Below are 19580 nucleotides of genomic sequence, written 5' to 3'. Positions count from 1 at the left end.
GGTTAAGTAATTTGCCTAAGACAACATTGCTAGTAAGTGGCAGAGCTTGGATTCACACCCAGCGGTATAGATTCAGCCTCTCTTCACTTCACCTTGACATTATGCTGTTCCTCCTAACTCTTGCTAGGGAACTCTCCATAATACTAGGATTTGTCCCTTGGGGACTCAAACAACTTTGATAGATAATGTGGCTTGTGCCTTAGCCAAGTTCACAAGTTCCCCACCAGCTACATCCTCCACCTTCCCAGCAGCTGACACCTCAGCTGTCCCTACAGCTCGGGCCCTGGCCCTTCTCATACAGTGACCAGCCCAGCTCTTATGACTTGGGAGAGAAGAAAGAAAAATGTCTTGGAAACAGTTTTTCAGAAAAGCCTGGATTGAGACACCATTCACCCCCCACCCCAAACTTTCTGACTCTGCACATGGAAAGTGAGAATAAAACTGAGAAACCTTATCAAAACTGAGTCCAGGTGTCACTTTTGCCCTTGCCTTGCATTTGAAACAGCTTGGACACTTCCTAAATTCTAAAAAGAGAGTTATCAATATTGAAACTTTAAAAATAACTTCCCCAGATGGAAGTCATTTAAGCTTTATGGTGGTGAGAGAATAGTAGTTATATTTTTGGCAGTAGAAATTTAAAGTGGGATAGGAAAATGGTGACACCTGATTGGAAGATAACATGGCCAATACTTAACACACGATTAAAAATAATAAAACAGATTTCATTCTTTTTTAAAGAATGAAAAAGAATCTATTTGAATTTTATCTTTCTTCTCAGGGCACATCTCTCCTTGCTGGGCTGGCAAGCAGTGACCTGCCCATAGGCAGGAATCCAAAGGGAGAAAGGAGATGCAATTGACCCAGATAATCCACAGCAAAAATGCAGGGCTGAATAATTCATTTGACAGCAGAGATAAAACAGTACAGTTAAATAATTCTGTTTCTCCTTTTCCCTCCATATGTTTTGTGTCCTCCCCTAGTCATGGAAATCAGACATTGTAGTTGCTGCGCTGGCCCATGAGGTGAAAATTGGACGAGAGTTTAAAACCTAAAAGGGTGAGAGGGCAGCCATGGCCTTGCAGAATTAGGTTATAATTTGTGCTTTGTATTCATAAAGCTAAAGGATTGTTGAAGTGCCACTTGCAAAGGCACCTGTAACTGTCCAGCTCTGTTGGCTGCTATCCCAGCACCTCCAGTAGTACTTAAAGCTGGAGTCAGGGTGATATTTGGAAAATCAGTAGCTCACGTATCAGGAGGAAGTTTCTTCCTAGTTTGACTTTTTATGGTTGCTCTTATTGTCTGGGGGTTTTCTGGGTCCTAAGGCTTCTCATTTCTCTTGAACAATACCTCTGGTTCAATTAATGTACCAGGAGTATAGTGGGGGGTCTTCATTCACTTTAAGATTTATATAAAATTGGCTCAAACCCTAATTTTGTATCTTGTGTAAAGGTCTACTGTTTCCTCCCAGATTTCTGCAGGTTCCTACATGGGTGGCTGCATGAGGATTCTGTTTATATGATTACTTTGACTCCCACTTCCTGTTGCTGTTGATAGTTGTCACTATAATCACAGAGGTGAATAGATAGATAGTTCAGATGTAATTCCCAAAGAATTGTCATGGAGCCTAGTAGTCCTCCTACTGGAGTCACCCCTTTATGTTAAGGTACTGTCTCAGAGGCCTTTGAAATAGATGTTTGCTCCCCAGTAGGGAGTATCTTACTTCCGAAATAGTGGATCATTTTAGTAGAGTATTTAGTAGGTTCCAGAGAGAATAGGCTGTCAGACAAGTTAATTTAGTGGAAGATGGTCACTGAATAGGGTAAGTAGAGAGCTGATTGGGAGCAAGAGTGAAATTTGTAGGGAACAGAGAGGCTCCAATGGCAAACAGACTACTTTGGGAAGGAGCAAGAGTTTGAGAGACTGTGGCTTGTTTTTACTCTGTGAGAGATCTTAACACCATTTCCAGAGTATGCAACTCGGGATTTTGGCCCCCTCGGTACTGTTAAGATTTGCAGAAACAAAAACACTTGTAGCCCTTCCTTTATAGCCATTGCCAGTCATAGGGCCAAGTTCCAGGACCTCAAAATTATGAAAACTCTTTCAACAGTCTCTAAGAGTATTTACCCATTCTTAGTTCCATTTTCACTCTTTCTTTCATTCATTCTCCCTATAGATGTCTCCATTACAAAGTATTCAACTCCCTCCACTGCTTAAAAATCACTCCTCTGGGACCTCCCTGGTGGTCCAGTGGTTGGGAATTTGCCTTCCAATGCAGGGGGTGTGGGTTCGATCCCTGGTCGGGGAGCTAAGATCCCACATGCCTTGCAGCCAAAAAAACCAAAACATAAAACAAAAGCAATATTGTAACAAATTCAAGAAAGACTTTTAAAATGGTCTACATCCCAAAAAAACTTTACAAAAATAGAAAATAAATAAATAAATAAAAATCACTCCTCTGGTACTTACTACAGTATAACAGACGAGAGTAAAAATAGTTATATATAGTTGTAACCACAATATATAGGCAAATCCCTGAATATGTTCTATTCAATATTGTTTCATACACACTTTCTCATGTTTCTAAATTCTTTTCATTTTTATAATTTTTGAAAATGTATTAGTCCACTGGTTGAAATGCTGTAATTTGCTTTATTTGCGTGTGTGTGTGTTTTACTCATTCAGAAGTTATTGCCCCATTGTCTTCTTTGGTTTATGGTTGCTAAGGAGCTTTCATTCTGTCATTGTTTTATAGGTATTCTTTCTTCATTTTTTTAAAGAATGAAAAGATTCAATTCAATTCTTCTTCTTTGTAAATTTGAAAAAATATTTGATGCTTTTTGTTTAGCAGCTTCACCACAACATATCTAGGTGTGGATTTATTCTCATTTATCTTACTCAGTACTTAGAATACACTTTTGATCTGAGGACTTGTGTCTTTCTCCATTTTGAATAGTCACAATCTTTATCTCTTTAAATATTGTTTCTCTACCATTCCTCGCATTCTTTTCTTCTAGAAAATACTAGAGCTTCTCAGACTAACTCCCCTTGACTCTTAACTTGTTCTTCCACATTTTTATTTCTTTCTCTCTCTGTGCAGCACACCAGTCAAGGATAGGTGGATCAGCACAGACATGGGGGTTCTTCTCACTGTTGAGGGAGCCCCAGACAAAAGGCTTCAGCAGTTTTATGGACCCTGGGGAGAGGTGGAAGGGAAAGACGAGGGGAAAGGGCTAAGAGTGGAAATACTGAGTCAGCTGGGGAAAAGTAATTCTCCATGGGGAAAGTGTCTCCAAGGTCCTCCTTCCCTCCTACCATAAGGCAGCCTGAGCAGAAACATCTGAAGAAGACCTCTGCCCAAGGCCCCAAATAAAGAAACTGAGGAATGAAGGTACCTGGCCCACAAATATAAATATGTGAAAGAGCGTGACTGGCCAGTGACAGGGCCGAGTCCTTGTCTGCAACTCCCTTCAGAGACTGCAGTGCCTTCTTGGCTGTGCAACAAGAGTGAAGGGGGGAGGCCTTGAGATAGAATGTGCCTGGCATTTTTGGAGGAATGGCAAGGAAGCCAGTATGGCTGGGGCAGAGTAAGTGAAGGGAAGAGGTCTGAAAGGTACCAGGGGCAAGATTACATAAGACTTTGTAGGTCATGGGAAGGATTGGGGGTATAGTTCTCAGTGTGATGGGAAAGGATTTGGATATAATTTTCAGAGTGGTGGGAAGTCATCAGAGACTTTTGAACAGGAGGGTTATACCATCTGAGACATATTTTAAAGGATCAATTGGGCTTAAGGAATTAGATTTGTGCAAGGGTGGAAGTAGGGAGATCATTTAGGAGGCAATTGCAACTATCTAATCAAGAGGTAATGGAGGCTTGGCCTGGGGTAGTATCTGCAGATACAGTGAGAAATATTCCAATTCATAATATATCCCAGTGAGGTGGGAGAATTGATGGAGTGGCAGTAGAAGAAAGAATGAAATGAGAAGATAAGAGGTGGTGGTCACAAGGTGAGATGCTTGATATTGAGAGTTTTTATGGGGTGCAGTGGTAACAATAGGGTCTGAGGTCTGGTCCAGGGAGGAAATGGCTGGGGTAGAGTGGGCGACAAGATACTGGAAGAAAAGAGGACAAGAAAGTGAGAGGCTAGGCACTGTGTGCAAGAGGCTGAAATCGCCTAGGCAAGGGCAGTGATGGAGAAGCCAGGTGCCTAGGAGGAGATGGATACTGGGAGCAGTGGGTAGTGTAATCTGATGGCTTGGACTTACCAGGAGCTGAATTTTTTGACATGTAATGATGTGTTTTACATTTTACATTTACATTATATGATGCTTCATATATTTTAATAGATCATATTTCATATAACATATAGTATAGTTCTATATTCTATAAAATATACAGACATTATATATCTATAATATATAAATATACATAATTGTATATACATTATATTTATATCTATAGTGGGATCCATGGTGAGCATGAGATCAAAGCAAAGCTAATCTTAACAGAAATACCATCTCAGCCATGAAATCTCCTGGAGAACCATCCCTGCCCTAGTCACCATTTAAGGAGTGATGAGAGAAAACTGACCAGGATGTCAGAGATTGGGAAAGAATAGAGTTTCAGAAGGAGAGACGGCCAACAGTATGGCGTTCAACAGCGTGGTCAGAGAAGATGAGGTTTGAAAAGTGTTCTGCGTTTGACAGTGGGGGGAAGCTGCTGACAACATCTGCCAGGGAAGTTTCAGCAGAGAAGTGGGGACAGAGGCTGGGGGTGAAGGCAGCAATCTCCACTTACCCTTTCAGAGAGTTGATAGAGTCTGTCATACAGAGTGAAGTAAGTCAGAAAGAGAAACACAAATACCGTATGCTAACACATATATATGGAATCCAAAAAAAAAAAAAAGGTCATGAAGAACCTAGGGGCAGGACGGGAATAAAGATGCAGACCTACTAGAGAATGGACTTGAGGACATGGGGAGGGGGAAGGGTAAGCTGGGACAAAGTGAGAGAGTGGCATGGACATATATACACTACCAAATGTAAAATAGATAGCTAGTGGGAAGCAGCCTCATGGCACAGGGAGATCAGCTCGGTGCTTTGTGACCACCTGGAGGGGTGGGATAGGGAGGGTGGGAGGGAGACGCAAGAGGGAGGAGATATGGGGATGTATGTCTATATATAGCTGATTCACTTTGTTATACAGCAGAAACTAACACACCATTGTAAAGCAATTATACTCCAATAAAAATGTTAAAAAAAATAGGAGAAAGAGAAACTAAAAGCAGTAGCAGAGGGTACTGCTGAAGTAACTGCTGTGAGGAAGGGAGAGGGTGGTGAGCAGGGAGAGCAGCTTAGAGGCCAAGTTAAGTGGAACTAGAGACTACCAATTTGTAATGTCACCAGCCTGATCAACTGCATAATTTCCTCCAGGAGTGCTCAAACATTCAGTCGTAAGAACAGATATGTAGATCAAAAGTAAATTGTTCTTGGGATGAAATCTGCACAAAGGGGCACGTTTATTGAAGTTGCTTGCAAGAGAATGATTGAAAAAATATTCTATCACTGTGCTATCCAATATGACAGCCACCGGCCACATGTGGCTATTTAAATTTAAATTAGTTAAAATTAAATAAGATGAAAATTCAGTTTCTCAGTCATACTAGCTACCTATTAAGAGAGTGCTTTTGGAAAGCACTGCATTATAGGGTCTAGACTGGACAGAGCTGAGGTCTTGATAAAGTTGAAGAACAGATGTAGGTAGAGTAATCAAGAGCAAACCTTGGTGGAAAATATCTTGTGGACAGAGATTGGTACATTGAGGTTTAACATTCTAGGGGCAGAGGTGTTCTTGGTGATAAGGTTTAGGATTATGTCATGGGACAGGGGCTGCTGAAATAGCCTGCGGATGAAGATCTTTGAAGTGGGAAAGATCAAAGAATTGAGGCAAGGGTGTTGGTAAACTCATCCATGCCAAAGTCACCCAATTTGATAGGAATAATTGATTGGAAAGAAAGACCTTGCATCTAATGCCAAAAATCTTCAGTGAGCAAGGAAGTAGTGACAAATGATTAGTAGCTAACAGCAGTGAGGGAGGAGAACACCTCAAAAGGGGAAGAGTGTTGCTCAAGGTCCCTCTGACGTGTGATACAACAAGCAGTGGCTGGAGGCATGTGATGTTCTTTGGGTTGGGCCAGATTTCAGTGATAGCACAACCCTGGGGGAAACATTTGCTGAAGAGGTTGAAGACATAGAGGAGTTTATTATAATGGAATGAAGCTTCCAGAGGGCCTATTAAAGCTTTGGAGGAAGTTTAGTAAAAGAAGGGAAATTCATGAGTACAGATAAGCATAGTAATATGAGGAAGATATGACCCTAGAATACATAAGACCTGCATGTGGGGTAGTAGCTGGGGAAGACTGAAGTCCCAGGTGGGGTCAGAGACCTCACAAAGTTAGAAGGCTGTAGTTTTTGTCTGACAGCCAAACAGTTTCTTGCTGATGACATCCTCAAGCATCCTTTGAAAGAAATGTCTCCAGCTGATTAAGGAGGTGTCTAGATAGATTCTTGAGTGCCTAGCTCCTAACATCATCATAGCAACCAGTTATAACTAGACCCAGACCATTTCTATGACTCAAGTTCTAGGGAAGAGAGAGCATCTCAATGCTTACCCTCCAGTGGAGCCCAGCAAGTCCCGTAGCTGGGTGGCATAAGGTTTGGGGTCATAACAGGGGAGGCCTGAAGCCACTTAGAAAAAACAGACTTTGAGCTAAATTTTCCCCATATCATCAGAGAGGCAATTAGCATGAATAGCTCTAAGTGATGTCATGGAAGCCAGTGGTTGGTGAGGAACTACGGAGTGTAAGTTGTGAAATACTTTCAGTTCCACTCAGAATGGACTTCAGAGTGATTTCCACCCCCAGGGTGAAGAGAGAGGGTTTGGGGAAGGAGGGATGGAAACAAATTTTTCTTGTTCCGTCATCTTTCTGTTCCACTCTGGAGGCAGAGATAGAAATACTCTATTGCAGCTTCTCCAACTGGAGGTCTGTTAAAAATGCAGATTCTGACTCAGAAGGTCTGGAGTGGGGCCAGGGATTCTGCATCCCCTTGGGGATGCCGATGGCTTTAGAGCACAGACCACACTTTCGGTTGGCAGGTGAGAGGGGAGCAGTTACATGGGTGGAAGAAAAATTCCATATAATCTTTGGGAGAGGGAGCCTGGGTCTTGGATCCCTCTGTGAGTGGAGAGAATGGGTGGGCAGGAGAAGAGGCTCTGTGAGGCTCTGTAGAGAAGCAATCCCAAGTCAGGAAGACAGAAGAAGCCAAAAAGCAAAGTCATTTCCAGGCCAGAGGCACTGCTGAATAATAACATAGTGGTGACTGTTAACTGGCAGAATTTTCAACTATGTGTTTGGTTTCCCCACCAGGTCATCTGCTCTATACCATATGGCAAGTTAGTGATAAAACCAGCGTGAGTTTCCCCAGAGATAGTTGCTAGAAGCTTTTACAGTAGGTGACACCCTTACATTATCATTCAGAGTTTAGCAGAGGAGTACCAGCACCCCAGGAGTACCTGATAAGTAGTTACTGAACACAGTAAGTCTTCTTTAGGTCCCCCTTTCACTGTTCCAGGTACCCAGGTAGATTTTCCCGCCTCCCTCCAATATGGGAATGCATCTTGTACAGACTGTACTTTCTGCTTTCAAGGGCTTCACAGGCTTCTAGTGAGTGTAATGCAATAGGCAGTGATTCAAACTTGTGCCGACTCTCACTGATGCCTGGAGTCCCTTCCCATAGAGTTCAAGACCACCCCAGGCACCCGCCCCCTTGATTATGGTTCTCACTGGGCCACTCTGCACACAGTTCAATTTCACCAAGGGCATGTCACTGTTATTTCTCTTCTACTCCCTCTTAGAAGAGAAACCTATTGATCAGATCAATTTAATTTCTCCTACCACCCCTCAAAGAACACCTCAGATAACTCCTCTCATCTCCCTCACCAACCTGCTTCTCCTTTCCTCCTTAATGTCAACATCCCTTTACTGAAGTCTGGAATGATGAAGCTTTACTTAGAACCCATCCTAACTCCCTCCCCAAGGTGGTGTCTAACTTCATATTAACTAAGAAATAGCATTTCTCCCCTAACCCTGAACTTCTCACTCACCACTACTTAATTTCTTGGCCGGGTCTCAAGTAATTCTGTGATCCAGAACAGGTCCTACAGAAACCCTATAATCAATCACATTTAAGGAGTGAGGAGACCCAAATCCCTCCACAAACCCCAACATGCCCTCAGGGATGAAAGCCTTTCTCTGAACTCTCCCAGCACATTCTCCAGGGGTTGAAAACATTTCCAAAAGCAATGCATCTTGGGGAGAGCAAGTCTGTGGTACCTGGGGATTCCCCAGTACTCCAAAAGTACATCCTCACCTTCCCATTTATGATTCATTTCCAGCATTTCATTCATGTACCTTAAATGGTCTTCGACCACCACAATCCCAAAACAACCATCAAATCTGCCCAGTTCTCTTTCTGATCTCTGAAAGAGCTTAGACAGGTCACAGAATACAGGCCTTGGTTGACCATCTGTGTCATTTCCAAACTGTTTTATACCCTTGGGAGAACTGGCCATGGGAGCAGCAGTCATGAGGGAAACTCTATAAAGGGAACTATTTGAATTTCAAAGATATTATTCACTGTGATCCCCAGCTACCGAGGCATAATGAAAGGAGGGATATCGGAACTCTTTTCACCACAGCAGGCCAAGGAATAAGGGGATAGGGAGGGGAGAAGGGAGCTTTTGGTCATGGTGAAGAAGTAATGGAGCCTGTAACAGCTACAGGGAAGAGAATCAATATTCAGATTATAGGGAAGTAACCAATGGGTGAATGAGTTGTCTAACTTTGCTGATTTTCTCTCTTCTGGGATTTAAATTCACAGAACCATAGGACTGGAAAGAAGCTTAGAACATTTAGTCCACCCCTTCATTAAACAGATAAGAAAACTGAGCCTCATAGGACTTGCAGTTTGCACAAGGCCATCCAGTTAGTTATCAGTAGAATGAGGACAAAAGCCCCTTCTTTTCTGCACATGCCAATGTGTATGCACAGTTCCAGAGTTTAATATCTACCTCTTCAAGATCATTACTGATAAGATAGCATCTGGGTGTTGTATAAAGAGAAATGGAGTTTCTGTTGTGTTTTCTTTTTTCTTTCTTTCTTCCCTTTTGTGTCTCTTTTCCCACTTTCCACCTTTCCTTCTTTTAGGTGCTGCTTCCTTGGAAAGTCAGGCATTTTTCAACGAGACTGGAGACCTGCCATGCCACTTTCCAAACTCTCAAAACCTAAGCCTGGATAAACTGGTGATATTTTGGCAGGACCAGGATAAGTTGGTTCTCTATGAGCTGTACAGAGGCCAAGAGAAGCCTCACAATGTTCATCCCAAGTATATAGGCCGCACGAGCTTTGACCAGGACAGTTGGACACTGCGACTCCACAACGTTCAGATCAAGGACAAGGGCTTGTATCAATGTTTCATCCATTATAAAGGACCCCAAGGACTGGTTCCCCTCTACCAGATGAGTTCTGACCTGTCAGTGCTGGGTATGTAGCCAATGGTGCGTTCAGATCTGGGGCCTTCTCAGATGAGATTGCAATAGGTGGGGGAGAGGGCTGCCTCGAGAGAGGCAGAGGACAGCCAATTCTGGGAAGCCCATTTGAAGGGAGTGCAGGGCTTGGGAGTAGGGAACTAAAAGTCCTTCGTACTTTTTATAGTTTACTTCTGAATGATCTGTAAGAATCTGCTTTGGGGACCAGATAGAGCTAACTAAACCAAGGTAATGTGGCTAAGTGAAAACCATGGGTGATTTGGCCCTTAAGTTTATATGAACTTATAGATCTCAAATCTCTTTTACATTCATTTTCTCCTTTAGTCCAAGAGTTCTCACCCACTAAATCTTTGCCTGGAGCTCCTACCAAGGGTGACAGCTGGCTGATTTGGGATTTCCCTTCAGCCTCCTGGAGGTTGCTTATGACTTGTTTGCTGCCCAACCATAAGCCCAGTAGACAGGAGGGAAATAACCCAAGGTGCACAATCCAAAAGCTGACAAACCAGCTCCCTTGTTTTTCCAGGCCTTGAAAAACCTAAATGTCACTACAGATTTTTTAAAATTAAAATACAGTAAAATTATTTTTATTTTGGTGTACAGTTCTATTAATATGAACTTATGTATAGATTTATATAACCAGCAATATAAATAGGATACAAATCATTTTCAGCACCTTAAAAAAATTTCCCCGTGCTATGCCCTTATAGCCATACCCCCTCTATACCCATAACCCCTGTTTTGCAACTTATAGTCCTATCTTTGTGTGAATGTCACATAAATGAAGTCATACAGTATGTAACCTTTTAGACCAGCTTCTTTTATTTAACATAATGCCTTTGAGAGTCATCCAAGTTGTTGCATGTATCAAAAATCTGTTCCTTCTTATTACTAAGTAGCATTTTTGTTTATCCACTCAACCCATGGAAAGACATTGGGTTGTTTTCAGTTTGGGGCTATAATGAATAGATTTGCTGTAAAAATTCATGTATACATTTTTTGTGTAAACGTAAGTTTTCATTTCTCTAGAGTAGATACCCAGGTGTGGGATTACTAGGTCCAGATTAATTATTGTTAATGAGGTTTAAAGTAGGTAACACCATGGCAATCTACCTTCTACCGGCCACATCACATACAAGCAGAGTGTTTAAGGAGTGAGTGGATATAGCAAAACTTATAACAATAACATGCAAATCACTGAAGTTTTAGAAACAATATACTAAATTATAAATTAGTATGTAGAACCTGCACAGTACCTACTGACTACAGAAGAAGAGCAAGGGATTTGGCTGGCAGAAGCAGCTAGCCCTCCTGTTGCTCAGAGAGCACCTCATTGATTGGGGTAAGCGGGAAGTAAGCATGGTGGCCCCAAATTCCATTCCTGAAAAATAAATGTGGGATCATTATGTGGCTCTCACCATGGGCTAAGGCCCACAATTTAGACACCCTGAGGCCTGCCAGGTGTGCCCCCAGTGAGTTCCCAGGATACCTACTTACTTGTTGTTCCCTTCTAGATACATCTAAATTTAAATTGATTTCTGGTTTTTTTTTTTTTTTTGTATCTCTATTCTGCTTTCAGCTAACTTCAGTCAACCAGAAATAAATCTAATTTCTAATCAAACAGAAAATTCTAACATCATAAATTTGACCTGCTCATCTACACAAGGTTACCCAGAACCTCAGAGGATGTATATATTGCTAAAAACTAAGAATTCAACTACTGAGCATGACGCTGTCATGAAGAAATCTCAAAATAATATCACAGAACTGTACAACGTTTCTATCAGCATGTCTCTTTCCATCCCTCCTGAAACAAACGTGAGCATCTTCTGTGTCTTGCAACTTGAGCCAACGAAGACACTGCTTTTCTCGCCACCTTGCAATATAGGTAAGCCTGACAGTTTCTTTTATCAGGTATTATACACAGATGGGTAAGGCAGATCATCCAGTGTCCCCTGCTTGACAGGAAACCTCCAACTGGGCCGTTTTGATGCTATTAGGAAAGACCCAGACAGAGGGCTCCTGTTTCATCTGAGTACTACAAGGTCCAAGAGGCTATGAACCTATGCTGATCTTGAGGAAGCATGTTCTTAGCCTTGACACCAGCCCAGTCTTTTGGGCTACCTTTAGATAGAAGATTCTGAAGCTTAGGTTAGAAGATGCAGGATTTCTCCAGGCTAAAATTCTTCCACTCATTAAAACACACACACACACACACACACACACATTCATATATACATACAGCACTTGTTATGAGTACAAAACCATTCCAGACATTGCTGGTTTTGGGGGACAAAACCAAAAGGTATAAGACACGCTCTCTGCCCTTATAGAATCAGAACTCCACGATGGACACACATGGTAAATTGGATTGTAAAAGGATTGAATTAGAATCTAAATTATATCCCATGGAAATATACAACTAAATTTAAAAACAAGAGTGAATGATAATAAGATATATAGGCATTCAGAAATAGGCAAGTTCCTTGAGGGTCAGTGAAGGCTTCCTAAAGACATGGGACCTTATATTACCATAACAGAAATAACTGGGCTTAATAAGTGTGGTAAAGAGATGACAGGTACTCAAACTTGTGGTAGCTTCTGAAAAATTCTGAAACAGCATTGAGGCTTGGGAGGTGAGAGGGCCAGAATCTAGTAGCAGTATCTGCCATGGGCACAGGCAGTGGTGGCCATCAGTACACATGTGTCAAGGAAATACGCAGAAGCAAAATGCTTGTGGCATGTTGACAGTGTAGTATGGGGGCCAATCCCACTGGGAACGGGTTGAAACTAAGCAGTGTACACTAATAGGAGCCTGCCATTTTAAATTCCTGGCTTTGCCCTAGAATACATCCATATTTGAGACCTCACTTTTGAGGAGCAGTAATTGCACGCATCTCTCCTGCAATAAAGGCACTCTGTACCCACACTGCCTTCAGCACTGCTTGTTCTGATCCTGACCCCTCCCTCCACCCATCTGCCTTCTGTTTGCCTTGGCCCCTCCTCCAGCTCTGGCCCCTTGGTTTGCCCCCTCCTAAGGCATCCATCCAGCTCCTTGCTCCATCCTCTGGCTTTAATGCCTCCCCTCTCCTGGTGTTTCATTGTTCAAACATAACTTGGCCTCTTGATGCATTCTTACGGACAGCCCCTAGGGCCAGTCCCCACCAGCCAGCTTAGCTGTACCAGTGGGCCAGTCCCCTTTGCAGGTGCTGATTTCCTTCTGATCAGACACCTCTGACTCTTGACAGTTCAGTAACTGGCAAGGTCACCCTGCCTGTCCTGGTTGCTTCCACTGTAGCCTCTCTTGGCCTGATAGAAGCCCCTCCCATGATGTCCTGAAATTTAGCACCTTCTTGGCACTGCCAACATCACCACACATGACACACCCTGGGGCTCCCTGCCATGACTCCCACAGGAACAGAGCCTCGCCACCACTAGAGCCTCATCGTGGCTCACCTTTCTGCTGTTTCTCAACTGCTGCCAAAACCTTCCTAGCTGCCGCCATCTTCAGAAATGTTTCAGCTCTAGCTGCCTCAGGAAGATGGGGCTTGCCTCTCTGTGTCCCTATTCTATGGCTAGATTAGATATAGGTTAGGCCCTGTGTCAAGGAATCTTTTTGGGTATCAAAAGGTAGCAGCCTCCATGTTAACAAGTATTACCCTCCTTTACTGGGATGCCAGACAGGTTCAAGTGAGATGAAACTGGGACAGACTTGGGCTTCCCTGGTGGCGCAGTGGTTGAGAGTCCGCCTGCCGATGCAGGGGACACAGGTTCGTGTCCCGGTCCGGGAAGATCCCACATGCCACAGAGCAGCTGGGCCCGTGAGCCATGGCCACTGAGCCTGTGCCCCGCAACGGGAGAGGCCACAACAGTGAGAGTCCTGCGTACCACACACACACAAAAAAAACCCAAAAAAACCCACCTGGGACAGACTCAAAAAGTGTTGAATGTGGCCTGCAGTACAAACAACTCCTTTTCTTAAGGTCTCAGAAACAGGGCGTGCGTGGGTCCACAAAATGCCCCTAAGCTAATGGGAGGTCAGCTGGTCCTATTCTCCTGTAATTTGAGATTAACTACCAGACCTCTTCCCATAAATGTCTATAAAATGGGCCACTCAGTCCTAATTTTTCTGCCCAAAGCCTGTTTTGTAACTTCCTGTAAATTTAGGAGTCCTTGTGCAAGGAAGTAAGTCCTGACTCCCCAGGAGCTGATTCTGACCCTGTTCCTCAGAGCATGAAGACATATCAAAAGTTTTCCAGTAGTAGAGACAGGCTGAAAGCAATGCTTGAGGAAGTCCACCTAGACATCAGGGGAAAGAACAAACAAAGCTGGAGATGGGGGCCTGTAAAGAGGCTGCTATGTTTGTCCCGGTGAGAGGTGTCTGGAGCCTGATTTAGAAATGATAGTGGATGGAGGAATTACTATAAGAGAAACTTCAAAACTTGGGGCCTGACCACACAGGGGGCTGAGGAAGCCGGATGCTGCCCAGATGACTGTACCTTCAGAGCCTCAGTACAGGTACATTACCCAGATTCCAGAACCAAGGGCTGAGGTGACCCTTTTCTAGATCACGATCATTGTTATGACCATGAAGGGAAGGCAAGGCAAGGCAGCTCAGTGCAGGCACTTGGTCAGAGTCACTGGCTTGGTTCTCAGTCAGCTGCCCAGGCCCTGAGACTGGGATTCTCTATTGCCCAAATCATGTGGATTTCAGGCTGCTCTGGCAGTAGAGCCCTGAGGAGATGCTGGCATGTAAATAAAGAGAAGATCAGCAATTATAAAGCTTTTATAATCAACCTTCCTGGCTGATTGAAAACTTGGGTTCATTTTTAGATGCAAAGCCACCTGTGCCAAGTCCCCCTGTCCCAGACCACATCCTCTGGATTGCAGCTCTACTTGTAACATTGGTCGTTGTGTGTGGGATGGTGTTCTTTCTAACACTAAAGAAAAGGAAGAAGAAGCAGCCTGGCCCCTCTAAAGAATGTGGTGAGTCAGTGCTTGTCCTCTCTGCAGATTGCCACTTTGCAGCTAACTTCCCAGTCAGCTGCCTTCTGGAGCTCGTTGGCTGAGCCCAGGCTGGTAAAAAGTCAGCAGGTGTTTGGAGGAAAAGGTTCCCTCAGGGTTTCGAGCCCATATTTATGGGATTCAGCAGTTGATAAGGTTGCCTGGATTTCCAGGAAAGGCAACACTTCTAACCTAAGGTTTACAAATGTACTTCTGGTTTCCAAACAAAGCTGATTATTCCTTGCCTTACCTACTTTATTTCATGAAGTTACTATGAGAATTCAATGAAGTAAAATGGTGAAAACACTTCTAAATGTTCACCATTATGGACCTAATGAGGTTCAAGCAGAGATGTTTGGTGGGAGAAGGAGAGGATTAGGTGACCATAAGATTTGCCTTCTCATCTCTAAAAGTCTTGGTTAACTGAGAAGTAAGTTAGATGAATTATTCCCCACTGACTTTAAAAAATAATATTAACTCATATGGATTACCAAGTAGTACATATCCATTACCAAATATACTGAAAATAAAAATCACCTATAGTTCTACTAGTAGGAAAAAATGATTACACTGACATTTTAGTGTATAACTTCCAGATTTTTCTATGTATTAATCTGTTACTTTTCCATAAGTGGGATAGTATTATGAGGACTGTTTTTCACAATTTGAATAATATAACACCTACTGTTTTCTAACTTTTTTATACTAAATGTTGGAAGAATATTTTCAGTGTCACTAAGTATCATTCTACAGCATCATTTAAAATGGCTGCAAGATACTCTGTTATGTGGATACACCTTAATTTATTTAACCAAGTCCATATTGTTGGACAGTTGGGTTGTTCCCATAGTTTTGCTATTTTAAACAGCACTGCATTGAGCAGCCTCCCCATTGACTTCTGTTGTAAAAATGCCCTGTGTTTAATGGGGGGCAAAGTGGTCCCTGACTTTATAAGAATCCCACGCCTGTTTGTGGTTTGGGCTGGTTTGGATGAAGTTGTAAGATAAGCTTGGACTTTATCTCAGTAATTGCCTCCAGTAAAAGTTTGGTTGGTGATAATAATTAAGGTAAAACCTTCTTACGCACTTATGGTAAAAAGCACAAGATGAGTAATGCTTCTGGTCAGCGTCTTAAGATTTCAGGGTACTGATTTTAAGATCCATCTAGAAAATAGATGGATGACATTAGCAGTCATTCATTTCATCCAGCTGTATTCCAAAAACAAGAAATTTAGGAGTGATAATCCAGTTTCAATACATTAACACAAAGCATATGGCAGAGCCATTCAAACTGCTAAAGTACAGGGTATACAGAGAGATTTCTATGATACAAAAGTGTAAAATTCACAGTGCAGGGTCAGATGTACAGAAATATCATGTTTGTCCAGGCTTTGACTTTTCAAAGTGAGAGTTTTGAACTTCTCTTTCTCTCAATCTCATTGCCATTTAGAATTAGCTAAATGTGCAGAAGCCACCTTCTGCTTGGAAATAAGCTGTCTCCTAAATTTGGTTTTGCATTGGAATGATTAGCTTACAAACGAAACAAAGAAAAGGGATGGAGAAAAGCCAAGTAAAACGTTTCTTCCCCTAAAAAGCAATCAGAAAAATTCAGGAGACTAGATAAGGGAGTTAAAGAGGATGTGTCTGTATACATGAGAGAGTTGGAAGGGTGTCTGTTGCATTTGAGATGGTCAAATTGAGCTATGAGTATTAAAAGGCAGAAGACCACAAGAGAGCATAGTACATATATGACCCCCTCAAGAATGTGATAAAGAATATTGGTAGATAAAAGTTGTTTGGTCAGATAGTCACATGTGTCAGTAAGTTTGGTCAAAGAGAAGAGCCTTGATATCACTGGAGGAGGGAGATGTACCAAGTAACCATGCCACGCAGATAAGAGATATTTGTAAAACTGGGTTTTGTAACTTCAGCAATGTCTGCACTTGTTTGTGGATACCCCTGGCACTGGCTGTATGATAGGCAGAATAATGCCACCAACAAGATATCCACCTCATATACCCCAGAATCTATAACATATTATCCTACATAGCAAAAGGGACTTTTCATACGTGATTAACATACTGAGTTTAAAATGATGGGTTTATCCTGGATTATCCAGGTAGACCCAATCTAATCATGTAAGTCACAGAATCTTTCCCTCCTGGATTAGAAAGATGAAATGGAAGGAGGAGAGATCCAAAGCTTGAGACAGGCTCAACACACCACTGCTGCCCTAGAAGATGGAGGAAGGGGACGTAAGCCAAGAAATGTGGGTGGCCACTAGAAACTGGAAATGGCCCCCAGCTGAAAACCAGCAAGGAAATGGGGATCTCAGTCCACAAGGAACTAAATTCTGCCAGTAGACAAACATGGAAACAGTCATGACCCATCCACAGACACAAGCTTACTGATGAGTAGAAATTTCTCCAACAGTGCAGCTTCCTCCTAATCCAATATTAATCCTTTTCTCAGAGGAGACAGCCCTCCAACTAACTAACTTGGTGTCAAAAGTCCTTTCCAGTGATTGTTCAGTAGTTACAGTTTTTCTATTCCTCAACCATACATATTTACCCTGTTTAGGCTGTTAAATGAATAAAAGGGAAATGCCATGGTTGTTCTAGCTGGTTTCTAATCTCTCTTCTCTTTTTTTGTTTGTCAAATAGGGCAGTTAAAGCATGAGAAATTGTAACCTTCAATTACTGTCTTTTCCCAATCAGAAGTTACCCTCTCAGCTTACCCATTGGGGAGAAAGACTAAAACAGCTCCTCCTGAAGTTTTACTTCCTCATTTGGTTCTTGTCTGACTAAAATCTGTATTGTAATAATGCTTAGCAACCTACAATTTTTACAACTTGCCTCCCTCCTCCAAATTTGGAAGAGTCTCAGCTCTTTCAGGAATGATTTCTTAAAGGGCAAATGTCTTTTCCAAAATAAATCATTTTTAACCACCATTTAAACAGAAAGTTTCACAGGGCTTAAAAACTGAAACCAGGTGATATCATCATATCTACTCTTCAAAATGCTAAACTTGTAATCAAATCCAAAAGTTTAGAAGCTGTCTTTTTATTGTCTGCTTTCATTTGAAAATAGAAGCTTTTTAAAAAAAAACGGTAGTGATTTTGTCATGAGTATGAAAGGATAATATTATTTGTGTTGGTGTACAGACATCCTGAAATACTGTATTCAGCTATAAGCACCATTATTTTTAAGAGGAACTTTGACAAAAATAGAACGTAACTAGATTTACAAAGTATCTGGAAGATCAGTCAAATATACAATGGAATATTACTCAGCCATAAAAAGAAACGAAATTGAGTTATTTGTAGTGAGGAGGATAGACCTAGAGTCTGTCATACAGAGTGAAGTAAGTCAGAAAGAGAAAAACAAATACCATATGTTAATACATATATATGGAATCTAAAAAAAAATGGTACTGATGAACCTAGTGGCAGGGCAGACATAGAGAATGGACTTGAGGACACGGCGGGTGGGGTGGGGGAAGCTGGGGCAAAGTGAGAGTAGCATTGACATATATACACTACCAAATGTAAAATAGATAGCTAGTGGGAAGCTGCTGCATAGCACAAGGAGATCAGTTCGGTGCTTTGTGACCACCTAGAGGGGTGGGAAAGGGAGGGTGGGAGGGAGACACAAGAGGGAGGAGATATGGGGATATATATATGCATATGGCTGATTCACTTTGTTGTACAACAGAAATGAATACAGCATTGTAAAGCGATTTTACTCCAATAAAGATGTATTTTTAAAAATATATATCTGAAATAACTGAGAACGCTCAGCCAGGGGAAAAAAAAAAGCCTTGGGGAGGACACAAGTGCTGCCTTTAAATATCTAAAAACTGCCATAGGGTGCAAAGATCATACTTAACTGAGGCTCTAAAGGGTATCTTGATGAAGGTTATAAGAAGGTAGAAGGAAATAAGAGACTTTTCTAACAGATAAAGCTCTTTTAAAATTATATAGAAGACACAGACTTTTCCTTCCTCCCATTAAGGATTAACTGCTACAGGAATTGCCCTCCTGCCATAAACAACTAGAATCAGACAAAATATATGTAACAACTGTTTTCAGATATTGGACAACAGGCTACAGAAAACTATAGTCCCTGAGAAAAGGGAAAAGATGAGGTGAGCCCTATGATTGTCCACAACTTACTGCCCTAGAGTCAGTTTCTAGGCTGCTCTGAAGGCAGGGGGAGCCCTAATACCAAAACTAGAAAAAGACATTACAAGAAAAGAAAACTACACATATCCCTTGTGAACATAGATGCCAAAATTCTCAACAAAATTAGCAACTGAAATCTAGCAATGTATTAAAAGTATTATACATCATGATTAAGTGGGGTTTATTCCAGGAATATAAGGTAAGTTTAACATCCAAATATCAAGCAATGAAACTCACCTATTGAAAGACGGAAAAGATAAATCATGTGGATACAGAATACATGTCAATGGATACAGAAAACGCATTTGGCAAAATTAATACCCATTCATAATTTTTAAAAAGAAAGATAAACTCTCATAAAAGTAGGAATACAAAAGAATTTCCTCAACTTGGCAAAGAACAGCTACTAAAATCCTTTAGTTAGCATCATAGTTAATGATAAAAGACTGATTGCTTTCACCTAAGATCAGGAATAAGGCAAGGATGTCACTGTCACTGCTTCTGTTCAGCCTTGTACTGGAGGTCCTAGCCAGTGCCACAACTCTAGAAAAAGAAATAAAAGGCATACATATTGGAAAGAAAGAAGTAAAGCTGCCTTATTTTGCAGATGATATGATCATGTTTGTAGAAAAGCCCAAGGAATCCATTAAAAGCTATTAGAACTGATTTAGTGTAGCAAAGTAGCAGGATACCAGGTCAATACACAAAATCTATTGTTTTTCTACATACTAACAACAAACAATTGTACATTGAATTTTTTAATACCATTTACAGTAGCATCAAGTAATATTAA

The 19580-nt window shown here is 41.7% G+C and overlaps 1 protein-coding gene across 3 annotated transcripts in view; it reads left to right on the top strand.

Annotated features, from left to right (window-relative positions):
* Positions 1-19580, top strand: part of CD86 (CD86 molecule) — a 63060-nt gene that overhangs the window by 36184 nt on the left and 7296 nt on the right. For 2 of the 3 annotated variants that reach the window (XM_059064242.2, XM_067034467.1), the window contains exons 3-5: positions 9264-9599; positions 11181-11489; positions 14435-14587. In XM_059064242.2, coding sequence (XP_058920225.2) covers positions 9264-9599; positions 11181-11489; positions 14435-14587 — 798 coding nt within the window. The remainder of the gene's footprint in view (positions 1-9263; positions 9600-11180; positions 11490-14434; positions 14588-19580) is intronic. The other variant, XM_067034468.1, reaches the window with a different exon arrangement.

The sequence above is a fragment of the Kogia breviceps genome, chromosome 5 (genome assembly GCF_026419965.1).
Source record: "Kogia breviceps isolate mKogBre1 chromosome 5, mKogBre1 haplotype 1, whole genome shotgun sequence".
In the NCBI taxonomy this organism is placed as follows: domain Eukaryota; kingdom Metazoa; phylum Chordata; class Mammalia; order Artiodactyla; family Physeteridae; genus Kogia; species Kogia breviceps.
This window is presented reverse-complemented; position numbering and strand designations above follow the sequence as displayed.